This window comes from Musa acuminata, chromosome BXJ1-8, assembly GCF_036884655.1.
Source record: "Musa acuminata AAA Group cultivar baxijiao chromosome BXJ1-8, Cavendish_Baxijiao_AAA, whole genome shotgun sequence".
NCBI classification, from domain to species: Eukaryota; Viridiplantae; Streptophyta; class Magnoliopsida; order Zingiberales; family Musaceae; genus Musa; species Musa acuminata.
The window spans coordinates 9,197,361-9,224,078 of record NC_088334.1 but is presented as its reverse complement, the minus strand read 5'-3'; the positions used below and the strand labels follow the sequence as shown (position 1 = coordinate 9,224,078).

The 26,718-nt window shown below is 39.1% G+C and overlaps 2 protein-coding genes across 3 annotated transcripts; both read right to left on the bottom strand.

The window, feature by feature from the left end:
- Positions 1-659: 659 nt before the first annotated feature.
- LOC135587444 (probable protein phosphatase 2C 74) lies at positions 660-9,266 on the bottom strand. Its single transcript, XM_065078861.1, has 6 exons — positions 9,198-9,266; positions 2,842-3,824; positions 2,177-2,350; positions 1,640-1,810; positions 1,219-1,398; positions 660-1,115 (listed from the first exon to the last, which is right to left on the bottom strand). Exons 2-6 carry the CDS (start codon positions 3,400-3,402, stop codon positions 957-959), a joined length of 1,245 nt encoding a protein of 414 aa, XP_064934933.1. The 5' UTR covers positions 3,403-3,824; positions 9,198-9,266; the 3' UTR covers positions 660-956.
- LOC103993192 (tubulin-folding cofactor E) lies at positions 9,046-26,321 on the bottom strand. Of its 2 annotated transcripts, XM_018830802.2 has the most exons (16): positions 25,867-26,320; positions 24,290-24,460; positions 23,159-23,205; positions 18,861-19,007; positions 18,705-18,779; positions 18,118-18,227; positions 17,841-17,983; positions 17,624-17,685; positions 16,336-16,443; positions 16,220-16,254; positions 12,125-12,193; positions 11,008-11,099; positions 10,852-10,928; positions 10,050-10,127; positions 9,409-9,515; positions 9,046-9,303 (listed from the first exon to the last, which is right to left on the bottom strand). In XM_018830802.2, exons 1-15 carry the CDS (start codon positions 26,225-26,227, stop codon positions 9,417-9,419), a joined length of 1,674 nt encoding a protein of 557 aa, XP_018686347.2. In that variant the 5' UTR covers positions 26,228-26,320; the 3' UTR covers positions 9,046-9,303; positions 9,409-9,416. The 2 variants fall into 2 exon arrangements, 1 of the variants encoding a protein (XP_018686347.2); XR_010475878.1 differs by lacking the exon at positions 11,008-11,099 and having other exon boundaries at positions 25,867-26,321.
- Positions 26,322-26,718: the final 397 nt, after the last annotated feature.

Here is a 26,718-nt window from a genome sequence, read left to right as displayed (position 1 = left end):
AGTTCATTGTGGGTTTGCTCACTTTGCACTTCCTGTGATCTTGATCCTACTACCTCTCTTTCGCATTCCATAGCCTCCTCGTCCTTTACCTCTTGCCTCTCCATCTTTGAGTCCACAACAGCATGTCAGGCGGAGAAGCCCACAGATCCTTGATGGATGGCCATAAAGCGACGACACGAGGAGGTTAAGGAGAGGGCGAAGACTATTGTACTTTAGAGCTAGAAGATGGGGTTACGGAGTGGCGTCGACAAAAGGGCCATTCGATAACTACATCGTTCTCTTTCTTCTCTCTCTTTGCCTCATCTATTGTTGTCGCTCTCCCTCATCCACAATAGCCACTCATTGCCTCCTATGATATCGTCATTTGCCACTATTGAAAAAGTAACTAAGATATTGAAATTATCTTTTTACCTATCGTTTTTTATCGATAAAATCGATAAATGAAGTTAGATGTTTCATTTTCATAACTATAGAGATTCTATTGTAAATTTTTCAAGTCTAAAGACCGAGATACTAAAAAGTTCTAACTATCAGTGATAATATGTAATTAGCCCATATCAATAACTTAATTAAACTATACCAGAACATGAACATGAGTTTTGTTTGTTGAGGTACTTAATCATTCATCCACCCGTCACTATGCTCACAAGAACTTGACATGGCTAGAAATCGAGACAAATTTAATGAACCAAAGTGTGTGTATTTACAGGTATTCCCTTTCTCCATATCTTCTGCATTTTTATCTCCACTTTTTCTTCTCCTCTATCTCTCATCCTCCTAAACCTAAAGATTAATTGGCCTCCATCGAGCATGGCATCTTGATCTCAGTATTTACGAAGATGCGATGCATTCTTTGGAGTGAGCGTATCGCTGATCATCATCTGCACGTCATCAGCTACCTCAAGATCGAATCCACGAAAGTGTTGTTAATTCACAGGGAGTACCGAGAAGAAGTTTCACGAGCCAGGTAGCTGTATAAATTTCTGAAGGTCTATCACCATGACTGTAATGTCATCTCGGTTGCCCCTCCTGCAGGAGATTTCTATGAGGTCTCTGCATGACTTCATGGCGTTGCTTTGCCTTGAGACGACATCAACTGCCTCCTGGTTTTCGACCTAATGGAATGGTACCACAATGTGTTAAGAGTTGCACCACTGAAGGTTTAGGTGGTAAATGTGAATTATGAGTGCAGCAGATCAGTAGTGGTCATATGTATACCTTATCCCACAACCCATCTGAGGCCAGTATTAAGAACTCACACTCTGGAGTTAGCTGAAGACTCTTTGTTTCGGGCTCAGAAATGATCCATTCCTTCATGTTCAGGTCGCCGATTGCTCTTGACACAGCTAGAGAGTCCTGCACCCTCCATATTCCATTGTGACATGTCACATAGCCCCCCTGTGTGGAGTTCAGAATATTGTCAGCTCACTAAGCTACAAGATGAAGACCCCTAAATTGATGAGAAAGAGAGAACCCCATGTTAAGTTCAGAATATTGTAAGCTTAGTAAGCTACAAGATCAAGACCCTAATTTTCAGGGAGAGACAGAAAGAGTTCAGAATATTGTAAGCTCACTGAGCTACGAGATCAGAGAGAGAGAGAGAGAGAGAGAGAGAGAGAGGAGAAGAAGAAGAACTTACAGAGTTCTCAATGCGAATACGCTCATCTTCTCTACCAGCTCGGTGGTCATCAGTAAGAGCATCTGCTACTCCCTTCCTGCTCATAACCACCCTGCAGTCGCCCACATTAGCCACATGTAGTTCTCCATCTTTTAGCAACACAGTGGCTGCACAAACTCCACTACTAACACCCTGCAAATGAAAGGAAACATCCATCGTCAACTATGATAGTTTGGTAATGGTTGTCTTCACAGCAATGACACAGATCTCATGCAAGTAAAATGTTTGTTGTAGATTTAAGGACAGTGGATAAATGTTGAATTGTGTTTTTATAGTATTGTAAGAATAAAATAATACCATGAAATTTTAACATCGTGAAAGGATCTAATTTCTATGATGTTAAATTGATTTGATGCTGATCATTTGATTGATGGTCAACGCAATAAAGGAGGTCTTGTTGGAATTCAAACTAAAAGATATTGTCAACGCAATTGAGGTTATCAACGCAAGTTCGAATGCTTCAAAGTGCTTTGTATCTCCCAGTTGGGAGCCACACACCTGACTTAGGAAGTCTCTGTCCGTGGTCAGATAGCCTGCTTTTATTGCCGTGTCTGCTTGATTGTCTTCCTTCTCTGGCTCATCTAGAGCTGCCACAATGTTCTTCCCAAGCATCTCAGAGACGAAGTCCACAGCTGCACGCCCCCCATGCCCATCAAACACTCCAAAAAAGGCCTGCAGATGAGTAACACCAGCAGCTTAACATGGAGAACATGTCAAACTTGTGCAACAAATAATAGTGCAAGAGAAGGAAATGGACAATTTGGATCTTCTGTTTCACAAGATAAAAAAGGCCATGTCTTGGTCCTTCTGCAACTTGTAAAGTTATGTTTGAATCAGTCCAAGCCATTTAATTTGCATCAACACTATCAGATCAGCAAGACTAAGACATCATGAGAAATTCTATCTGTATATGCTTCCTCCATCATAAAAACACAAAAAGGCAATTGTTCCTCTAGCAACTGGGAGTAATAATGTCATTAAACTTGTAGATAAAGACAGTAAATTCTTATGAGAAAATAGAATCAAGTAGCTTGAAGCTTTTCTTTCATAGGACATAAGGTGTTATAGATGACAAAGGATCTCGTGGTTCATATGACAATCAACGAGCTTCAAAATGTTCTTAAAAGATATACACATATATGCATTCATATATTATATATTACCTGTTTGGAGTCTCCATGGACGGTGGATATGACCGCATAGCCATCTTCCATCATATGCCTGTGTCCTTTCCTGCTGACAACACAATACTCACCACCCTCGACTTCCAAGTCCCTTTCAACCCCATCCTCCTCCCTATCCGCAACACCAAAAGTTGCATCAGCTGAAGGCTTTGGTATGGCTATCGTCGCCGGTCTTCTTCTCGTCCTTGGTATCTTATTCGCCGTAACTTTTACCATCGGGTGACCGGAGTTTTCCTCACACTCCACATTCTCTTGCTTCGGAAGGGACGAAACCTTTTCGACGAAAGTCCCTGCCGGTTTGCTTCCTCCAGGAACCACGTCGACAACGGGGCGCACCCTGCGGTCGGAAGAGTCCTTGGACCTCTTGCTGGCCACGGCGGGCAGCTCGGCGAGCCGATTCCACGACAAAGCGGGGGCAGGGGAGGCACGGCCGGGAGACTTGGAGCAGAGAGCCATGGCGGGAAAGTACTTCCTAACCACCTTCTGCAGGTGCGCAAGGAAACACAACAAGGAGCATAAGAACTCAGGCGGATCAACCATTGTTGCTTGCTTCCTCTCCCTCTGCTCCTCGATATGGGATTTTGCTTTTGGATTGGGGTATCATACTTTCTATTCCAAGGTATGAGGTCAAAGGCTTTCTATTCTTAAGCATACTGCGCTCTAAGGCTTGGAGGGAGGCATGGAGGGAGAAGGAATGCATCTAATTATAAATGTGTGTGGTGGGGGAGGAGTAGTCTTCTTGTTGATATGATTGGGTGATGATGTTTGACCCGTCAACGGGGCGGTATCGTTAAAGCCGAGGATTTGGTACTGCGGTGAACAATTTGCTTGTAATTGATGAGGAGGAACGCTTCGAGGCTAAGGAAGTGGTAGGCAACAAGGCAAGGGAACCGGTCGCACTAGGGAATTCACAGGATCGGCGATTCTTTGAAGTCCAGTTTTGGTGACTGTGACTATATCTGCTGCACTCGAGAAAAAACACAAAAGAAGTCTTTTTTAATGGATGAGAATTATCATATTAAACATGAATATGGATCCAACATGTGAAACATAAACATTCCATAAATTTATTAGGCTCAACTATAATCAATTCGAACAGGTTGCGTTATGCGGCCACTTCCATTTCCCACCGCGGACGTGACCTACTTCAACTACGGCAGTCCTGTGTCAAGCCAGATTGCGGCGGCGGAACGTTTCCACCGCGTGAGAGAAAACGAGGAATACGCCGAGGAATTGGCTGATCGCCTGCCGACGCGGTGCATGCCGACATGGAGGAGGAGCGGTATGACCGTTGCCCCGAGCCGGCGTGTCAGTGGAGCCCGCTTCGGCGACTCGGTCGACACCACGTTTTTTTGCGTACCCGCATAATTTTAAGGGTAAAGATACTTTTGAGGGTAAAGATAACCGGATAGACTTATGACTCCTTGATTGTGGAACTAAATATTTTTATTATTGCTCCTCCTGTAGGGGAGCTAAGGGATTCGAGCCCTCCTTTTAGTGTCAAAAATATTATGTATTTTTATAGTGGCTTAAGAATCGATACAGCCCGATCATGTTCCAAAAGACTAAGGTCATCCATATGAATTTTTGGGACGAGGAGGTTGAAGGGATGAGGTCGAGTCAGGTGGTTAACTCCATTGTAGAGTGGGTGTAGGTTTTATGTTAGATGTGTTGTCGCCCTCCGAAGTTGGCCCACCAATGATTACATCTTTATGCTTCTTGATGAGAGCATGAGGGCGCGGGGAGGGCTCCCGAGGTTTATGGAGGTACTGTTCATGGAGCCCCCAGCGGATGAGCTCTTCGATATAATATTTTAGATCCCGGTACTCTTCACTGTCAAAGCCGTGGTCTCGATGGAACTGACAGTATTTCAACCGATCCCTCGGGTGAGCCTCTCCATGGTATGGGTTCCTTTAGGAACCCTTTTTCCTTATTTAGAGAAAGATCTTCATTCTTGTCATGTTTACGGGAGGTGGGGGAGGACAAGGAGTGACAGCTCGGGTTGACCATGCTTTCTTCTAAGTAATCCTAAGGTTTGGCCTTGGGATTGCTCTTGGCAGGGTCTTTTATGTGATTCCTCATATCACCCCTTAATTAGTGTATCTGCCATAGTGTATTGGTTGGCCCGTTGGAGCATCTCAAGAATAATCGTTGGTAGCCTCTCAACCAGCGACTAGAAGAATTATGTGGTTCTTAAACCTATCATGAAAGCCTATGTTATAGGGAAATCTAGGGGCGACATCACATGTGCAGTAGAAGAATATAAAATAAAAATCTCATATTTCTAAAAAAAGTATTCAACATCGTACGAAGATTGGTGTGTAAAAACCCACAAAACTGAAAATCACGTTATATTACCTAAGGAGATCGTATATCCCTGTGATCCTACAAATTTGTAAGAGAGGATGAAGGATGTCAAGTGTCTTCACACGATAGGGACTACAAAGACGGTCCTCGAATCACTGTTCAAATCTTCACACTTGTTGGCTGAGGAGGAGAAGAGGAGAGGAGAATAAGAGGTGACAACCAAGAAGGCACAACCTATGACATTTTGGTTATCTCCTATTTATAGAGGTCTCATATCAACTTAACATTAATTGATCCTGCCTTGGGTACTAAATCTCTATCACAATTAATCGTGCTCCCCCCTCTCTCCAATCGCTAGTAGGGTGGTTGCGTGTGCAACGCAGTAAAGGGGAGGGTTAGGGTTTTCTAAAATATAACACATATAGTTCAAAACTAATCTTTTACATGAACAACCTAGCTCTAATACTATTGTAGAAAAATCTATGGGTGACATCACATGCACAATAGAAGAATGGAAAACAAAAATCTCAGATTTCCTAAAAAGGTGTTCCTTGTTGTACGAAGATTAGTGCACAAAAATCCGTAAAATTGAAAATAACTTATGAGATAATTATGTTATCTAGGGAGATCATATATCCTTGTGATCCTGCATATTTATGCAAGAGGATAAAGGAGGTCAAGTGTCCTCCTCTCTAGTGGTGAACCACACAGCAAGGGTTGTGAAGATGCTCCTCGAATCGCTACCCAAATCTTCACACTTGCTGGCTAAGGAGGAGAAGGGGAGAGGAGAATAGGAGGTGGCAATAAAAAAGGCCCAGCCTATGGCCCTTTGGTTCTCTCCTATTTATAAAAGCTCAGATCAACTTAACTATAATGGATCATATCATATTTGATATTGGATCTTCATCCAACTACCAAAGCCTCTTAAATTAGAAGATCTCTATACAATAATCTCTCATTGACTCTTATTGGATCACATCCATAAGATCCAATAATTCAAGGGTTTATTGGATATCCAATAATTCAATGGCTTATATCCGAACCTCTACTCGTCGTAACACCTATCATATGTGTATGACCCTCTATGCCCAATATTGAGCTAACCATGAGTCAAACCTGTCAGAACTCCTTCTAGCTCAATGAATTATTATCTCCATAATAATTCACTCGATTTATCGATTACGAACGTATTAGACCACTACACTACAGTCCACAAACGATACAAGGGAATCTAATCCATTGGACCTATCTATCCTCAGTTACCATGTACATATAGTTTCTCATTCATCTAATACCCCATAAATATATATCGGGCATGGTGTTGTCAGAATTAAATGATTTCTACTCGAGTCTCGTTCTAATCAGATTCTTCTAGAAAACTCTTTCTCTCTCAATTTGAATGACCCTAGCTAGGGATTTGTCTAAGCAAGAACATATAAGATATTCCTCTCATGATACCGAGAGCGAATGATCCTTTATCAACACTCAATAGCCCTCGTAAGGTTGGCTGTCACTCCCGATTAATCGATTGTGCTAGATTTGAAACTTCCAAACTTACAAGTCCAATATTAAAGAGTTGAGTACTCATATAGGACATCCTTAGTGTCTCAAGTTTAAGGACCAAGTACACCACTAGGATGACGAAATTACTATCTAGTACTAATGTATCATCAATCTTCTAGTATTTTATGAGCGGATCAATCAATTAACTAATTCTCCAATGAGTACATGTACTGTAACCCTAGTGTCCCCACACGAGCGCTATAAGACTAGTCGTCTCTATTATATGGACAGGTATACAACACACTAGTCTGCCTGGTTATCTCGATGTCTCTCTCGAGTAACCTATGACCGAGATTATTTAGGGTCTGTGTTTAAAGACAAATCGGTCTCATTATCGTGATCTCATCACGATCTGATTCACATTGCATATATCCATGAATATCATAATATATTTATGCATCAAACAATATAAAGTGAGAAAATATCATAATAATAATAATAAGCAAAAAGAATGTGTATCATGTCACACGTATCATCATTCACGTGATTGGTTTGTAGGGCACCTATGACTAGTATATATGGCCAGTGCGGGGTGGGCGTCGGGAACCCCTTGGATTTTGATGGCAAAGCATGTGACGAAGAGGGAAAGGGACTCGTCCTCCCTCTACCTCAACCCAATGAGCATTGTCGTGGAGGGCCTCGGTCGTATGTTGGCTAGGAAGTGCAACTCAAGCTCCTTCGTGAGCTAGGCGAAGGATGAGGTCGAACATGGCTTCAATCGATTGTATCACTCTTGAGCCGAGCCCTTGAGGGTGGTGTGGAATACCTGACACATCAAAGAGTCCAACGTGTTGTACAACACCATATGGGCTCGAAAGGCGATAGTGTGCTCCCTTAGGTCAGAGCTGCCATCAAAAGCTTCTAGTGTTGGGAGGCGGAAGTTAGTCGGGAGCGGCTCGTCCTGAATATCTTTGGCAAAGGGGAGCTACCTGAGATGTGGTCGCCAGCCCCTTCCTTCAACTGTTAAAACTCTTATTGTACCTTATCAAGGCATTGGTTGACCAGCCGCAATTGCGCTCTGAATGAGTCGTTCATCGAGCTTGTCGTTTGAGTGTTCGACTCGGTGAATGTTGAGGGGGAGCGACAATGAAGAAAAGCATTGTACTACACCGTCGAGGAGCATGGGCCCTCGAGCTATCCCTTAGCTAGTTGAGGATGGTCTCAATGCATCGAGGGTAGTTCGATTAGGGTAGCCTGGAGGGGTGTGGGAGTGTAAGTTGGTTTGCTAGTTGTGGCTGTGGAATGGGTGGCACTTGTTGGGCAAATTAGGAGAGGACAAGGGTGATGGCTTGCATCATCCCGGCAAGTGCTTGCATCTAGTGGGTGAGATTGACGAAAGCCTCGACAGGGACCACCAATTGCCCTGTGTTGGTTCCAAGAGGGGAGAACCCATGATTGTTTAATATGTGTCAGTAGTGCACCAGAGTCTGGGCTAAGGTGGACGCATCCACTTGTGGGAGGATGGGCAATTGCCCCCCTTGGCCAAAAGCATTGTGAGAGGGTGAGGGAGCCTCATTGCTGAAGCGCTCATTGAGAGAGTTCACTAGTGGATGCTCTTGTGATATTCAACCCTCCTTCTAGCGTTAAAAATGTTATGTACCTTTATGTCGTGGCCTCGGGATCGGTACAACTTGATCCTATTCCGCAAGCACAAGGTTATCAATGTGGCTTCTTAACATGAGGAGGCTAGACAGGCGAGGTCAGGTTGAGGGGTTAACTCTCGAGCCGATCTAAGGCAGGACTTGAATCGTCTCACCTACGTCACGTTCCTACATGACAACTCAACGTCAGAAGGGGGAATTCACGACTCGACCTCTTTAATGTTTCAATTAGTAAATAATTTTTTGGTGTAAAAAGTTCAATCTTAGGTCAAGGAGCCTATATTTATACCTACGAAATCGACTTGGGGTACATAGGTCATTAATGGTTATCGATGCCTTATTCGACGTGCTTGTACGAGCAATTGACCTGTATGTCACCACCGATGACACGAGTCAACTCAATTGAATCCTCACTATCCAACATTGACCCATACAATCCGCAAACGTGGTGATGCACCATTCGCTGAGTTGGCTAATCTTCACACAAACATGTGTCAGGTCGTTCCACATCGACTCCTTGATGGCGACCAATTGTCAATCCGTGATTAGTGCTGAAATATTTCCTATCAAAAATGTTCAAAGATTTTTCGTAATCACCAATGATAAAGAAATGTGATAATTCATGACGGGGCCAAATTACATAGAGGTAGTCAAGTCTTGCCCCAACTCATCCGCCGAAGATGGCTAGAGATAAAGGTATTCACACCAGACGCCAAGAAACATCATCCTCCTGGGATGGTGCATCGCTTGTATTCTTATTAAGCCCAATTCCTTAACAAAACAGATTTAATTGTTGATACTGGTAATAGTCAACATCAGTAAGACGTGCCTTATCCAATTCAAAGAGATTTAATATTCTTTAACCTGGCCATGCTTGAGGCTGAACTAAGATCGATCCAATGCAGGAGTTCCAAAACCAATGTCCAATGCGTGGTATCCAAAACCGACGGCGGGGTATCTTGATACCGGTCTATACAAGAACCCATGAACAACATAACAGATCAGTCTTTCAAGCTTCATAAGAGCAATCATAGTTCTGTTAGTTTTTACACAAGAATGAGCAAAATCGCCGTACCTTAGGTTCTAACCTTCTTCATCCACTAAAACAGTCGTCCCGGTACCTACTCCAAGATCCACAATGGCAGTCATATCATCCTCTAGCAATAGAGGCAGTGGCAATCCCTATTGCAAAGCAAAAAATTAGGTCAATCATGTATCTAAAACTTAGAAGAGTTACCCTCATTTTATTAGATATATGCAGTCAAAAAGAACTCTAATATGCAGTTATCCTCCAACCTCAAACATCAATTCCTGGATTATGGTCGAAGGCCCACAAATTACCTAAGTATGAAACATGGGTTTGTGCTATTCACCTAATGAAACATTATCAGGAAAATTTTAAAAAAAAAAAAGTAAATACATCTTTCAGTTTCTTTATAACTATCAGCTGATCCGCAATTCAACTCAGATCAATCAAGACCCCAATTCATCTCAGAATCATCCAGTCCTTACAAATTGGGACATTTTGCACAGCAATTGACACCCATAAAAAGAAAAGACTGCATATTTTGATGAAGCATAATCATCAATCATGAAAAAGTTACCACCAATACACATGCACCAATAATTCTAGGCTGTAAGCATAGTTGCCATGTTGCACTGACATGCCACATGGTAGAAAAGAATATTCGAAAGAAGCTATAAAAGGAAAAGTACCTCTTCCTGAATATACAATCTCAACCTGATATCTTTCAGTTTAAAGAAGCTTTCACAGAGGACCTTTAACTTGCCAACCTGCAGGTAGACAAGTGAAATTGAGTTGCAAACCCACTCAAAACAGAAGAGAGATTATTGATGATGTCACCAAGTAGATATATCATTATACTATAAGAGAAAATAAAATGATTCTTTACGCAATGTTTTCCAACAATAAAAAGTGAAAGGCAGGTTAGATCAGCAAAATTGTGCTTTTTTATTAGCATTTGATGATGACAGACACATATCCAGTACTGATAGAAGAGGAATAAAAAATGTCCAAAAATCAAATGTATCAAGATATAATCAATCATAAATTTATATAGAAACAAAATGTACAGGGGCAGCCCTGTAGGGTGGGTGTCAGATATCTCCAAAACAGATAAGAACATTTTGGTCTTTTACTTATCATTTTTTATTTATTTATCACCATGACTGGTTAGCTTGGTTTAAATTGAAGGGGTATATATGGAAGAACCTAATATTTTCTGGATATATGTGTAACTTTAAATTTATAGAGACAAATATGAATTTCCAAAATTAACAATGATATATATGCAATTGACCCTAAATTTTAACTGACCCATGTGTAAGCATAAACATACTACCTATCTTGTTTTAACATATTCAGGTTAAGATTCTAAGCTCTTGTTACCTTATGTAGAGTGATGATTCTCTAACTCGTGAACACTTGCTCAACAAAAATGAGTGCTATAAATTTTGAATGCTATTGACTGTATTGAGGATCAAGAGGTATATTTACAGTAGTAGTTGGCGGCAGCTTTTTGGCCAAAGGCTGCTTCTCCCCCATGGAAGCTCCAATACACTTCAATGTAACACCTGCACAGCCAAAGGGAAACTTTAGCATAATACTACAGCCACTGATTATATACTTCCAAGTATTCATTTATATTCGTACTAATAAGTCCAGAAGACATTTTTTGGGGTCCTGCAATTCCAGATGATGGCCTCTCATATTCGATACCATGCAGTGCCTTCAGCTCCGCAAACCTGTATTATGACCACTTAGAAAAAATGTTCAATTGTAATTTTCTATCTCCTAGATTCATTTGGTAAGACCATGAGGTATTTATTTAATCTATGATCTAAGAAACGTGCATCTCTATAATGCCAAAAGTTTGTGCATCAAGCTTTTTGCTATTGCTGTAAAACCTATCACATGGAAAAGTGCTGATATCTTGAAGCAGAATTCTTTTTTTTTTACCCCGCTCCTGACACGACATTTGCACATTTGCCATTTATGTACTTACTCGTGATTTCATGTACTTAATGTTTCGTTTGGAAAAAAAAAAGATTGGCCAAACTTGAAAATTGACTCATTGTATGACTAAACGATTGAATCGTATTCAGTTGGGTGATACCAACTAAATCAAGTGCTAACTCCCCTTTATTTCTTATTGAATTAACCGATCAACTTGCTATTGGACATTTACTTTCGACTTCGCATGGCACTATTAAAAAAAACTTTCAACATATTTCACTTTAATTATAATTATGAGAACCAATCCTACCCCTTCTAGTCCTACGGTTTCCACACTTAAGAAAAAAACCTAGGATGCATCACTCAAATTATTGGCCCAATACTGGACATTGCTTTTCCTCTGGGCAAGATGCCTAATATTTATAACGCTTTGGTAGTTAAGGGTTGAGATACTTTTTGATAAATCATGCTATATCTATCATGATATAGAATTAATTGGAATAAACATGCAACCTTAATGGAAGGGAACAACACAATCGCAGCAAATTCCATTAGTATATTTCTCCAAAATAATATTTGGTTCACAACTTCACATGAACTAATCTAATTTGTATCCATACAAAAAATCCATCTTAATATAATATGTGTTCACAACTTAATTTGGTTTCATTAGGTGATTCTGCCATGAACAGTTAATCTATCAAAATACAGTATCAGAATTTCTAAAATTGGCATCTCTCTCTATCACACACACACATATACACAGCAAAAAATATCTGAATTGACAAAATCGGACAAGAATATAACGGATTACCTTGGATGCAAATGTCTCAAGTCTTCCAAATCATCTGATTGCATCTTGGCCATGACAAGGCGGACATACCTGCATGGGTCACTAGAATAAGCACCAAGAAATCTGAAACATCCTTCTTCACCACAAAATTAATTCAAACATGCTGATATCCTCAAGTTTTACAACAATTACGATGGTTATAGGAGTGAAAGTTTGTCCAGAAAATGATTTTAAAAGTTACATTCAGATTCCGATAACAAATAAAATTTTAACCTTTAGAATCTTATAAACTACGAGAAATATATGAAGCAAACTTTTTGCCTGCATTTTGGATTCCAAGCTTTGTGCTTGCAGCATTTGGATCTTTTGCAAAGGTGTATACCCTGCATGGACTTAAGTTTCAGCCATACCTATCAGTAGAAACTGGTATTTACAAATCTGACAGTCAATCAGTATCTGGACCAGGCAATTTTTCCTCATCCAGTTTGAAACTGAGCTTACCTCTTGTAAGATCACCATGCATGGACTTAAGTTTCAGCCATACCTATCAGTAGAAACTGGTATTTACAAATCTGACAGTCAATCAGTATCTGGACCAGGCAATTTTTCCTCATCCAGTTTGAAACTGAGCTTACCTCTTGTAAGATCTATATATGCCTCCTGTCAGTCCAAACATCTAACATAATGGAGCAAATATGTGTTGCCCATGATTCTTTATGACCCTTTAGTAAGTTATTTGTATAATTCAACTCTTTTTGCAACAATGGAACTCGCATCTCATAATAACTTGGAGGTTTTAATCACGCACCATATTTTCCAATAGCTTCAATCATTTCCTTAAAACTGTCTAAACGAGTTGTACTAAGGGGAAGACCAGCCTGATAGAATAAGCGAGCAATGTACTGAATTGTTCTTCCTCTTATTTTTTTATTACAAGCATCACTTATATTTGTTTGTCTAAATTTTGAGCCTCCTGCTTACCCTTATTGCTTCTGTGATCCTTAAATCATATATAGATCCATCGGTCTTTTTTTACCCTTCTTAGTACTCATAACTTCTTTTCCTTTTTTGTCGTATATTTTTTTCCCACTTAGGTTAATACTCACAGAATAATCTTCTTCATCCCTGAGATGTTCAGCATTGTCTTCTGGTAAATTCCCGTAAAATTCATTCTTTTGCGTCTTCTTGATGACATTGGAGACTTTATTGAGTTGCTCTGTACACTTGTCATTTATCCTGAAACCTAACAATAATTTCAAATAAATAAAAATTAACAGTATTAAAATTAAAATAATATATTATTAATCTAATAAATACAAATACTTTTACTAATATACAGTTAACAGTATACTTTCGAAAGAGAAGAGAATCGAAAGATAAGAGAAGCAAAAGAGAAGAGAAGAGTGTAAGAGAAGATCGAGGGTGCTGACTGAAAAAATCGGGAACGGTAGTGGTAGCGGCAACAGCGAGCAATGACAATGGCAGCGACAACGACAGCAGCGACCAACGAAAGCGACGACAGTGGCAGTGGTAAAAGCGAGTAGCGGCAGCGACAGCGACAAAAGTGGCAGTAGTGTTGGGAAATCTTGGGGGCAACATCAGATGCGCAGCGGAAGAACAAGAAAACAAAATCCCCGATTCCCAAAGAGATGTTCGTCGTCGTGCGAAGATTGGTGCGCAAAATCCACGAAACTGAAAAACTGCGTATAGAGTAGATTGTGTTACCTAGGGAGATCGTATATCCCTGTTTCCTTGTAGATCTTTACGAGAGGGTGAAGGAGGTCAAGCGTCCTCCTCTCTAGCGGTGATTCACACAACAGGGTTGCGACGACGCTCCTCAAAACTCAAAGCCTGCTCTGAGGTAGAGAGGGGAAGGAGAATAAGAGAGGCAAGCAAAGACTCTAGCCTATGAGGCTCTGAATCCCTCCTATTTATAGAGGTCCCCTGTCAAACCCTAATGGATCCTCCCCTAGCGGGTATTAGATCTGCATCCAATAACCCAAGCCTTTTAGATTAGTGGATCTATATCAAATAATCTCTCATGGGCTCTTATTGGATCTCGTCCATGGGATCCAATAATTCAGGGGCTTATTGGATATCCAATAAGACAAGGGCTCCGTCGGATATCTCATATCCGAACCTCTACTCATCGCAATGCCTACCATATGTGTGTGATTCTCTAGGCCCAATATTGAGCTGGCCGTGAGTCATACCTATTAGAACTCCTTCTAACTCAGTGAATTATTATCTCTGTAATAATTCACTCGACTCATCGACTACGGACGTACTAGGCCACTACGCCGTAGTCCCCAGACGATACAGGGGAATCCAATCCATTGGACCTGTTTGTCCTCAGTTACCGTGTACCTATAGTCCCTCATCCATCTAATATCCCAGAGACTGTATATCGAGTATGGTGCTGTCAGACCTATGCGATTTCTACTCAGTCTCGCTCTAATCGGATTCTCCCGGAGAACTCTTTTTCTCTTAAACCGAATGACCCTGGCCAGGGATTTGTCTAAGCAAGAACACATGGGATATTCCTCTCATGACGCCGAGAGTGGATGATCCTCTATCGACACTCAATAGCCTTCGTAAGGTCGACTACCACTCCCAATGACCAGCTATACTAGATCTGGGACAGCCAAACCTATAAGTCTGGTATCAAAGAATGGAGCACTCATACAGGACATCCTTGGTGTCTCAAGTCTAAGGACCAGATATACCACTAGGATTACGGAATCGCTGTCTGACAATAAGGCATCATCAACCATCCAACATTCCGTAAGCGGATCAATCAGTGAACTCATTCTCCAATGAGCACCTATACTGTATCCCTAGTGTCCCTACACGAGCAGCTATGAGACAAGCTGCATCCATCATATGGACGGGTATACAGCACACCAGTCTGTCCGGTTATCATGATGTCCCTCTCGAGTAACCTATAACCGGGATTATTTAGGATATGTGTTTAAAGGTGAATCGATCTCATTTTTGTGATCTCATCACGATCCGATTCCCATTGCACAAATCCAAGGACATCACAATATATATGTGCATATATGCAATAGTTATAAAGTGATATATGCCAAAATATAATAAGCAAAAAGATTCTATATCAAGTCACACGTGCCATCACTCACGTGATTGGCTTGCTGGGCACCTATGACTAGTAAGCAACAGCAAGAGCGAGAGCGGCGAGCGACGACAGCGGCAACGGCAGCGAGCAGGGTTGGGGTTGGGGAAGTCGCGCTGATATCGGTGCTTTAGTTGGTTCAATTGAACCAACTAAAGCACCGAAGACCGAACCAGACCTAAAATGATGGTTTGATCGCTTAGTTTAACACAGGCGCTCGCCCGAAGCGCCCAGCGCCTGGGCTCGGGCGAGCGCCTAGGCGCCGCCTCTTTGAAGCGCGCCGCCTGGAAATGAAGCGAGGCACTCGGGCCTCGCCTCGCCTTGCCTCGCCCGAGCGCCTATTAAAATCACTACGTGATGTCGCCGCTACTTATCCTCGTCTAGTTTTTCACACCTCTAGTGTGTGTGTGTGTGTACCAACCCATGCCATGTTGGTACAAAGACGAGTACTGGATTGAGAATTTAATCCTTGATGACTTGTAACTCCAAAGAATGCAGCATTACAACTACAAAAAAATAGCACTTGTTTGCAAAATTACTCATGGCAGGTTGTTTTGCAACCTAAGCAACAAATGATAAGATGCAAATATGCTATATAATATATTTTATTGACATATCTTAGTATAATGATGATACAATATATTTTTTTTTCTAATGCATAGAAATAAGGGGTAATTTGACAACTTGTATTATAGAGCAACCACATCCACTCTTTGCAGGCATGAACAATTGTGTACCTGTATAACATCTTTTTTTTCAAATAGTCAGTACATACGAGATCTATAATTACCCTCTTATACAGATCGAGATACTAGGCTTGATGATGCCACCTGATATAGTATATTGTTTGACTTATAAATGTTATTGTATCAAGAGATTTGCTTAATTGAGCAACCATAGTCGTCGCTTCCAAAAATGCCAACAATAAGAAATTAGAGTTAGACAGAGCATCAATATATGCAATAAATAAATCAACTCACCGAATTTCTGATTCCTTCCTTTCACGTTGGCTTACCTGTACACAATAAATAAATTTCTGATGTAAATAAAAAAAGACGGTTTGTGAATCCATCACTACACAAGTTTTAGATGCTACCTCACTCCCATTAAGCATTTTGATTTTTGCAAGACGTGCAATCAAAACAAATCTTGGGAGGCCACCTTTACTTGGATCTACTATAGGATTCTCAGAAAGCCTGATGTCCTTCAAAGAACGCCAAAACACATCGTTACATACTGTTATGAAAGAACATGGAATGGTGCTGCAATATCAAAGCTGTATATGATTCTTCAATAGCTACTTTTTACTATTTAGTATAAATATGCATTGTTTTCAGTAACATTGACTAGTAAAAATAAGAACAATATAGATGTTTGCAGAAACCATTCAAGCCTATTTCAGCAGCAGGGATCTTCCTAGAAAATGAAAAGCTGCTATTTTATGGCTCAGGTTATCAAATCACCAACTGATAAATATGAACTGACCTAGAAAAACAGAAACATTTTATCTAACTAAAAGACTATGCCACTTTAATTGCCCTTAAAGTGTAATTATTTGTCTTTTAGAAAAAAAAAAGGTGAATGGAGTTGATTCTGCTGATGAATCAACATGTGGTTTCCTAGAGAATGATGCATTATTAGCTCTCTTCGAACAAAAAATAAAAAATAAAACTATAGGTAGCACATTTTTTTAACTATTTCCAACTTTCAAGGGGGGAGCAACAGCAAGGAGCACTTTCGCCAGATGGGACCATTTGTCTGAACATTTCACTTGTAATCATTATAAAGCTTAAAAGAATCTGGAAGCAGGCTTGATAACAAACATAAGGCACCAAAGTGACACATTTAGGAAAAAGACTATTCAACTAGAAGAATCCATCTAAACTGGTTCATCACTAGAGTTTAATGTATGTTTTCATTTATGATGTGTTGAGTGAATGAACCGTAATTGTCTATGTGAAGCCTTAAACTTGACCATTCTAACATAATATAAAAATTTCACCAGCCTAGCATATACAGTGACCTAACAGTATGTTCAACTGAGTAGACGAGCTATTAATTCACCAACATGTAGGCAGACAGAAACTCATATAGAGATATTGTATATTTCTCGGGCCAAGGCTTAGATGACCTGCAAAGCACAAGTTTTGATACCCTGGGCGAAGAATACATGATTGAAAATTAGCTACCTAGTTTTATAAATCAGAAGGGGTACATGTCTTGGCCCATGAAACTTGCAGGTAAGTAATTTTTGGCACAGTTGATAAGGGTCATTCTTGCTCTTGACAAGAGATGAATGAAGGTAAAGAATATAAATCCAAAACATGATTCTAGATTTACTAACAATATTGTGCATTGACAATTGTTTAAAGAAATGAGCTCACCATCAATCTAGGGAATAGGTTCAAGGAATCTATTGATGCCAAGTCGTCAATCTCATTGGATCCTGAATGTGCTACCAGTGGTTAGTCAAAACCAGAGAGCATAGATTGCTCAGAAAAAGATTGTTAAGATCTCTAGATGTGTTAAGAACTTCAAAAGGCATCACAAAGAGTTGATATCATAATCCACAAACAGATGCCAGAGAGACTCAAAAGTTACCTAGGAGAAGGCACTGCAAATTTTCAAAAGGCCTAATAACCGTGTCTTGCATGTCACAAGCACTCAGTAACTCTGGCCTTTGATGATCAAGAGGGTAGGATATATGTTTCAATCTGTTCCTGTTCAAATGGAGCTGTTCCAAACTGCAATCATAACCATAAATAAGTCAAGGAGTTTCAAGAAAGGAACCACAAATTGCACAATCATGCATTTATTTTCATGACTGCTCAAAACTATAACAATGACTGACATGTAAATTTGCCATCTATGTTCTTACCTTCTTAAATAAGAAAGCTTCAATATTTCATCCCATGATTTGATACAGTTTTCTTCCAAATTTAAAATCCGCAATGTGTCGAATCCTTGAGCATAAGAACTAGACGTAGGCTGTTTAAGAATATAAGATTTTGGTTATTTCTTTCTACACATTGTTGAATTATGTACAGAGGACACAGAATAAGGAATCAGAAAACATATAAGAGAATATGAAAATGTTGCTATTACATGTCGCCTGTCAGACAACTATTGCTTACAAGCCTCGCTCCTTTTTATGAATAAAAATCTGCCAAAATGGTATATAGGACTTCTAACTAGTATTTCGGCTACATCTTGGTAGATCATTGATGAAGAAATTAAAAGAATAGCCAGCAATGTGAAGTTTTCTTATTATATTGTCACAAATTAAAATATCACAAATAATTTAATTCAAAATAAGCATTAACAGGATGAAGCTCTTGATATCACAAATAGAATAGCAGAAATATCACAAATCAAAATAAGCATTAGAACAAGTGCTTTCAAGTTACAAATAATTTAATTCTAAGAAGAATCATTTATCAAAAAGAAAAAGATAAAAGTTCTTACCCCTATCATGCTTAAATTATTTGCCATTAGATGAAGCTCTTCAATAGCAGGAAGTGATTCTTTGAATTTCTCAACCTGCTACCAATAATATCAATGGTCACCAACCAAGATGGCCAGAAAAGGAAAAAAAACATGGATTTAGACTATATGTATCACCTGATTCCATGTTATGCCGCAATTATTGAGAACCAGAACACGAATGCTCACAAGTGACAGAAGCTTAGGAATTTCACAATCCATAAGATTGTTTGTCAAGTTTAGAATTTTTAGAGATGGTAGAGCTTCGCAGAGGGTACCAATATCCTGAAACAAGAAAAGAGCCTATCCCTTTAACTGAAAAGACAGTTCCCAACCACCAGGCAATATCCAATAGTCATAAATCATGACCACATAAAATTGTACTCTTTTTATAAAAGATAATTCAATGATATTCTCACTTCATATGGTGTTACAAATAAGTGGAGAAACAAATGGTACAACCCACAAGAAACGGAACATAACAAATTCACATGATTCTTCAATACCTACTGGTGTTTTCTGCATTTTATAACCACAAATTTATGTAGCAACAAAAATCAGGTTCACAACGCACCATACATACAATTAACAGGATATTTACATATTATAACTATATAAATAGCCAAAGTGCAACCTAAATTTCCTTTAACAGATTCTGCATGTCTGATTTATCATCCAATCAAGATATGCTTATGGTAATAGTAAAAATTTGTATGACCAAAAATCAAGATCCAGAAATCAACTTCACTTGTCTACTTTCCAAGACAACAGCACCACTAACGATGTCCACTCTCAGCAGTAGAATGAGCAACAATAACAACAAGCTAGAGGTCCCAACTATTTGAGATCTACCTTATAGGATCTTTATGCAACAGTGACAAATGTCATATACCATGATTGTTTTGACTGGAAGGGGATTTATCAGGCAATCCATGCTTAAGATTATACTCATAGTCATCCTTTGCAACATGATCAAGCAAAGAATTTAGCATAATATGCAGTTTGAACTCACTTTTATTTGTAACTTGGACTGAATTTCGTTTTTTAAAACTTATGATAAACCATTTACATTTTAGACACAGTCATTTAACAAAATGTATTTTAAGCATTCTAATGATAGAACAAATCATATGTGGCTCTGTTGCAAATGTAAATTTGGAGTGCTTCTGCAGAAGAACAAAGCATTTTAACTTATAAGTCTGTCATGAAGTCCAATATGCAAGCCATTATATTCCTCATTGCAAGGATTTTAGTTTTGCAACATAAGCTACATTGTATTTGGCAATCAGGATAAGCATTATGCCATTGCAGTTACTAGTTGATATGCTCCTGCTCCTGCAATGTGCAGTGCCAAATGTCAGTACCATGTTGGCATGATTTGACATGAGATTCTTGGTTCATTATTATAATATAGACCAAGGTTCGCCGAACCGTACCGTACCGGCGTTTCGACGCTGGCTCGGTACGGTACGGTACGGCGTACCGAGCGGTATACCGAGGTGTACCGCTCGGTACACCTGATTTCACCGATTTATCCCTCCGAAAATACCTGAAAATTAAAAAAAAAGTTAGGATAGAGTTTTCAAGTTACAAATAAATATAGTAATAGTATAAGTTTAGCAAAATCAATGTAAATTTGGTAAAAATAGCATCACATATCTTTTTCGGGCTTTGAGGTAGTCTTGTTCGAGGTTCGTATTTCAGCTCGTTATAGATTGAAATATCTATAGAAAAATCAGTTGAATTGTTAGACTATTTTGTTACAATATAAACTCTAAAATTCAAATGAATTAAATAATCATATATCTAGATATACCTGATTGTTAATTCTACCACCAAAACGAACGACGGGCCTCCACGGGTGGTGGATCGGGGTCCTCGATCCGATACATATCAATATGATACTTTTGTTGGACCCAATCATGAAATTGATCCCATGACATAGTGTATTGATACACCGTATGCCATTGATGCATCAATGTGATACTGATCGTAGATTGATCGTCATAAATCATATTTGTCCGAGGCAGCTCTTGAGGCATATATTGGTGTTGTTCTGTATCATGCTGTTGCTCAGAGAAGGATGACCAACTATCACCATACTGTTGTTGCCCATATGATTCTTCATAATACGATGGCTGTGAATACGATGAGTCTCTTTCTGTGTCTATATCATGTATGCTCTGTCGCATTTGTTCATATTCATCCACTGCCTTCCCCTTCTCCTTTCCCTTCCGCGCATAAACTTAACCAGTACCTTGTCGAGTTCCATGATCTGAATCTTGAGTGGCATGTGTAAAATATTGCTCCTCAGTCCATTCACCACCCTCAAGTTGTGCAGACGAGACCAACGACTGCCCGGTATCACCGCCATCATCTGTTGAGGCACTGCTGTCCGTGTTGCTGTCATGTCTCTGGACCGAACGAGAAAGAGAATGTGATTGTGAAGGTGTCTCGTCGCCCGACTCGATTCTTTCCAACGATGCAACTGATGCTATTGCCTTCCCCTTTGCCTTTGCACGTTGGGCGGACGAGTGTGACCGTTGGGTATCGGTAGTTCCTCGAGCAGTTTGACTCATACCTCTTGATTAGAAAGTTCTTCCTCTTAATCTTCCCAAATTTACCTCGATTGAATTCACAAATCGTTGTTTTATAGAGTTTATGAGAGAAAAGAAATGTTTGAGAGAGAGTTTAAGAGTGTATAATGAAATAGGGGAGAGAAGATTAGTTTAAATAGGAGGAGAAATGGCTCCAACGGTCAATTTGACCGTTGGAGCACTGTAGCACTGCTACAGTGTGGTAACGGTCGATTTCGACCGTTACCGAGTGGTATCGGGCGGTAACGGTCGAAATCGACCGTTACCGAATGGTACCGGGCGGTAACGGTCGAAATTTCGACCGTTACCGCCCGATACAGGCTTTTTTTGGTGTACCGCCCGGTAGAGGGCGGTCCGCGTACCGATCGCCTCTCGGACCGGTACGTACCGCCCGTACCGGGCGGTACACATCGGTATGGCGAACCTTGATATAGACTGAGGTACAGGCACATTACTAAACTCAAGTAACAGCAAGAACATGACACCAAATGGCAAGGTAAGTAGGTTTCTGACAAGTCAATGAGAAGAGTTATCCATCTAAAAACCAAGATATGCATATGGTTTCCACCACATTTTAGGCATCTTAGTTTCTTGGATGATACGCACATAAACCTTAATTGTGCTTATCCTTTGGTGTGTGACAAGACATGAATGTCCACCAAATTTATAACAAAGAAGTAGCACAATGCTGAAATCTAGAAACAAATCTAAATCTCCGAAATGGTCTAAGTATTGTAGAAAAAGAGAATGCCATTTTATCAAGCAAAACCCAGCAGACTATTTACAGATTGACTAATTACAATTATGAACATCAAGCCGTACTTAAGCATGATTTTTGTTTGTCCAACTTTGATTCATTTTGTAACCCTTAACCCAGATGAGGTTCCAGTTATCACAGAACAGCAACATTAAATGTCATGAGAAATGGTAGGCACGAATCATTCATGTGTTTCTCAACATATGATCCCATGTGATGTTAACATGGCACATATGCAGTTTCCATGTGAAATAATAAGGGACTCATGTAGAAACTATGTCCTCAATTATTATGCCACATCAGCATTTCTAAGGCATTACATTAGTGCAAACATAGGTAGCATGTTAGTGCCATGCAGGCAATATCTTGTATCACTATATCAAATTCAATCCTTTTTGGTTACTTCTCAGTTCTAATGTTTCTTTATGCTATGACTATAATGAGCCTGTTCTTATACTACAAAACAAAAAACCAATGATATATTTGTCATAATTTATGCATGATGGATAAGAAAAAATTTTCCGAGTAAGAAAATAAACTTCATGTGAGTTTGGGGTTACAAAGGGAACCATGGGCCCAGATAATAAAATTTGGACCAAGCACAAGTAGGCATATAATATGATTATACTTATTTATAATATGGAGAAAAAACTAGAGTTTGGACTAGAAACTAGAAAGTCCCATTCGCAATCATCAATGACAGACAAAAAATAATGAGACTTCCTCTAGCTATAAGTTATTTTCATTGACTCTGATTGAACATTGAAGAATTGTAATAATGAGTTTATTTCTCCACAACAACACTGATGTGTCTTACACATTCTAGGAGAGATGTCTACCAACTTTAAAAAGAAAAAAAAAGAAAGAATAAGATAATAAGATGATAACATTTACACAAACAAGAAATTCTTGCAAGATAATTTGTACGAAGAGTAAAGTCTAAAATAAGATTTCATCAAGATCAAGACACTACAAAAGCATTCTTGAAAGCAGATTTCCTGTCAAATCAAGTTCCTGACACTACAAGGTCAGGGGTACTACAAAAGCATTCTTGAAATATGCTATTAAAATAAAAACACTACCTGCCATCTTGAAACCAGATTTCCTGTCAAATCAAGTTCCTCAAGATCTGAAAAAGAACATATATTTGCTAAAGAAGGAAAAAATCCAACAATGAAAATGGTAGACAAAATACTAGCTAAAATCTCCAAGCTGAACCACAAGTTCATTCCAAAAGCCATGATGAAGTCTGAAGTTGGCATCTAGAAGTAATTAGAACGAGCAGGTAATTATACAGAGACACAGAGAAATTGCAGCTAAGATCTTCATATAGAATATGCATAATCATTATATATAAAGTTTTATCTAAAGCTTATAAGCAGGATGATTGATCCATCATGTAATACCTCTCAAAACAATGTGCAAATCAGACCCTGATAGCTTATGGATATTTTGATGCAGTTATGATAAACTGAAAATGACATAAAATTGTAATCACAGAAACAGTAATATTTTGTGTGTAAATTCTTAAACAGGATCCTATTTAAATGATACACCTGAAGAAATGGAAGATCATCATGCGATTTAGCAAGATCAAAACTTCAACATTTGTTGCAATCATTTAGAACATGATTTTTCAACTATGGTCCAAAAATTTTAACTCTATGTTATAGAAAACATAATAATCACTATAAGGGGATTATTTCTCAAGACTAACAACCTTTAATCCTCTCTTTTTCAATTATTCACATTATGATAATTATTTTATGTCTCGCACATTTATTTAGTCAACCTTCAAAGCAAAGCTTTGGGCCCCTACTATTTGTTAAATTGCCATATTTATTACTTTTAATAACAACTACAAGCAAAAGTCTAAAGAGAGATGCTCAAGATGGATTTATGTAAGAACTAAATTGGAATCATGTTAGTAATCTTGCAATTACAGCATTGAGTGAGGAACCACAGTTACGACAACATTCTTGTATACTATTACACGTATTTATTGGACACAAATCCTGCTGAAAATATAAGTACATATACCAACTAAGGAAGTATAACTCCCATATCTAATCTGATAAGTTTTACCATAATAAAGAATGTCAAGCCAAAATTCCAAAGAGTTTCATGTTTAGTAATAAAAAAAAGTCATTTTTCTAAAATTGCAACACGAAGGAAGAAATGAAATACAAAAATGTCAAGGGCAACAAACTTACTTGGAACTATAGCATTAATTTCATTAGAAGTTTCAGCTGAGCTAACTCCCAAATAAGATACAGATGCACCAAGCAACTCCTTAAAGTGATTTAACTTCTCCTGGATTTTATTTTTTCCAACGAGTTGAATGGATACATGCTTTTGGCTGGTTGAGAAAACATACATCTCATCTGCATAATCATGATAAACATAACCACATCATCGGTTTTAAAATAAGTCCACCAAATTCATGTCAAGAATAGGATTCAAGAAAGAAAATCAATTAGTCAAGAAAAAGAAAAAACATAGGAATTATAAATAAGGTATACAAGAAAAGTTAAACATATGCTTGGGTAGGCATTATTATAGATAAAAATTTTAAGAATTATGTCATAAAGATAAAAAGAGTTGGTAATAGAATTTAATTACTAAAATTTGGTTTTAGGAGAAGAAATATTAAATATTAATACGTGCTTAAGGCCTCAACAAGGATTAGATGATACTGTGAATTGTGAATTTTTGAAAAAATTAGATGCATCATCTAAGTAATCTAAGAAAGAATGAAGAAGCCAACTAAAAAAGAAATGAGACAATCTTAGGTTTGATTAAATATTATGAAAAAATAATAATTGACATATGTCTTGAATTTGATTGAAAATATCGTCCTAATAAGGAAGCTTATTCTTTACTGAAAATAAGCTAATAATACCTACTTTCTTTTGTCATATGTTTTTCATATGCTACTAAAAATAAGCTATGTATAGCAACTGCAGATTTCTTGCTTGCTTCAATATCTCAAATCCCATCATATTACTCGTATTTTTTTACTGCCTAATTTTAAGTCCGACTACAAACATAGTTATTCTTCCTTGTCTTTAACAAAAACAAATGAACAAGTGGATAATTTTCTTTTTTCTCGCCCTAAAATCTATTCTGGTGTGTCCTCTTATGTTTGCAAGCCATCTCAATTGTTCATATGTCAAATTAGCATTAAATCCAGAAAGCTCTTTCTCTTTTACTTCTCTTCCCTACAATATTTTTGCAATTCATTTCTTGTTAAACCTGTTAGTGTTCTAAATATATAACTTAAAACTATTTTAGCTCCAGTCAGACAAGATGAAGTTTCAGTGGCAGGGCATTGGTGTATATATGAAGGTTCACCACCACCAGGTAACAAGGTTATAATCAATTTCAACTTACCTCAATATTATTGGGTGTCTGGACCATATTGGGATGCTTGCTCCAATCTTTCACCCTGTCTGAGTGACTCATGAATATACCAGTCGTCACATCTTAAGCCCTAACAACCTAATATTCCCACTTGATTGCATCACTTATCATATATTTGTTATTGATTAACACCATGCTCCAACCATGTTTTCCCCTAGTTTCATCTTTTTATCCATTCAAACACCTCAGAGCTTATTGTCCGGACAGCAATATATGGAACCCTAATTTTGTTCTCTTTCCTTTTATCTCGTCTCTTGCTTTCCTTCACAATGATTATGATATCGAACCGAAGAGTTGCCTTAGTCTTTTAACCAAAGATTACATGAACCGAGGAGTTGCCTTAGCAAAAAATCTCGGTTGATCTTACCCTCTTCTTCTTTGGTCGAATTGCCTCGGTAGCGGCGATGAAGCGCCTCCAAAAACGAGATCCCGGTGCTAAGGTTCTTGGGGCGGACGAACGACCCCGATCTCTCGCCCCTCGCTGTGAAGTACTGGATCCCACCGAGGGACCCGTCGTGCTTCCCTTCACCGTCGTCCCAATCAACGCCGACCCACTCTCCGGCGTACCCCTCGACCGCTCCCACGTACCTCACCGTTCCGATCCGCCGGGGATTGCCGACGGCGTGGACCCTCTGGCCAATGCGAAGCCCCACGCCCTCCGCCGCCGGAGGCGCCGCGGCCCGGCCATTCGGCCCCGAGATCGGGTGGCTATCCGAGAGCTCGTCCATCGCCGGGGGTAGAGGAGCCGAGAACCGAAAGGGTTTGTGTTTTGCGTCGGTGGGAGTTTATGAAAGACTTTTTCAGGGCAGGAGAACGGCTTCTGAATCGCCATTCTTCAGCTTATATCTAACGGCGATTGTTTTCTTAAGCTATGATTGGGAAATCATCGAAACGGGACGGATTGGTCCACCGACATTGCTCCAACGGATTATTATTTATATTATTTTTTAAAAAAGAGATATAAATATTTTATTTTTATTCTCCTCCTTTCTTTTTCCGAGGAAGGATGACACCGAGAGGCAACAACAAACCAAGGGAAGCAACATTGACACGATGACGATGAAATAATGAATTATGAGAAAAAAAGTAAAATCAGTAATATTAATATTATAAATAATATAAATATTATTTTATTATTTTTTAATAAAATTATCAATAGTAAAAGAATTGTTAATGGTAAAAAGGGTCTGTTAAACTTCTCTTCTCCAACTAGTGGGTT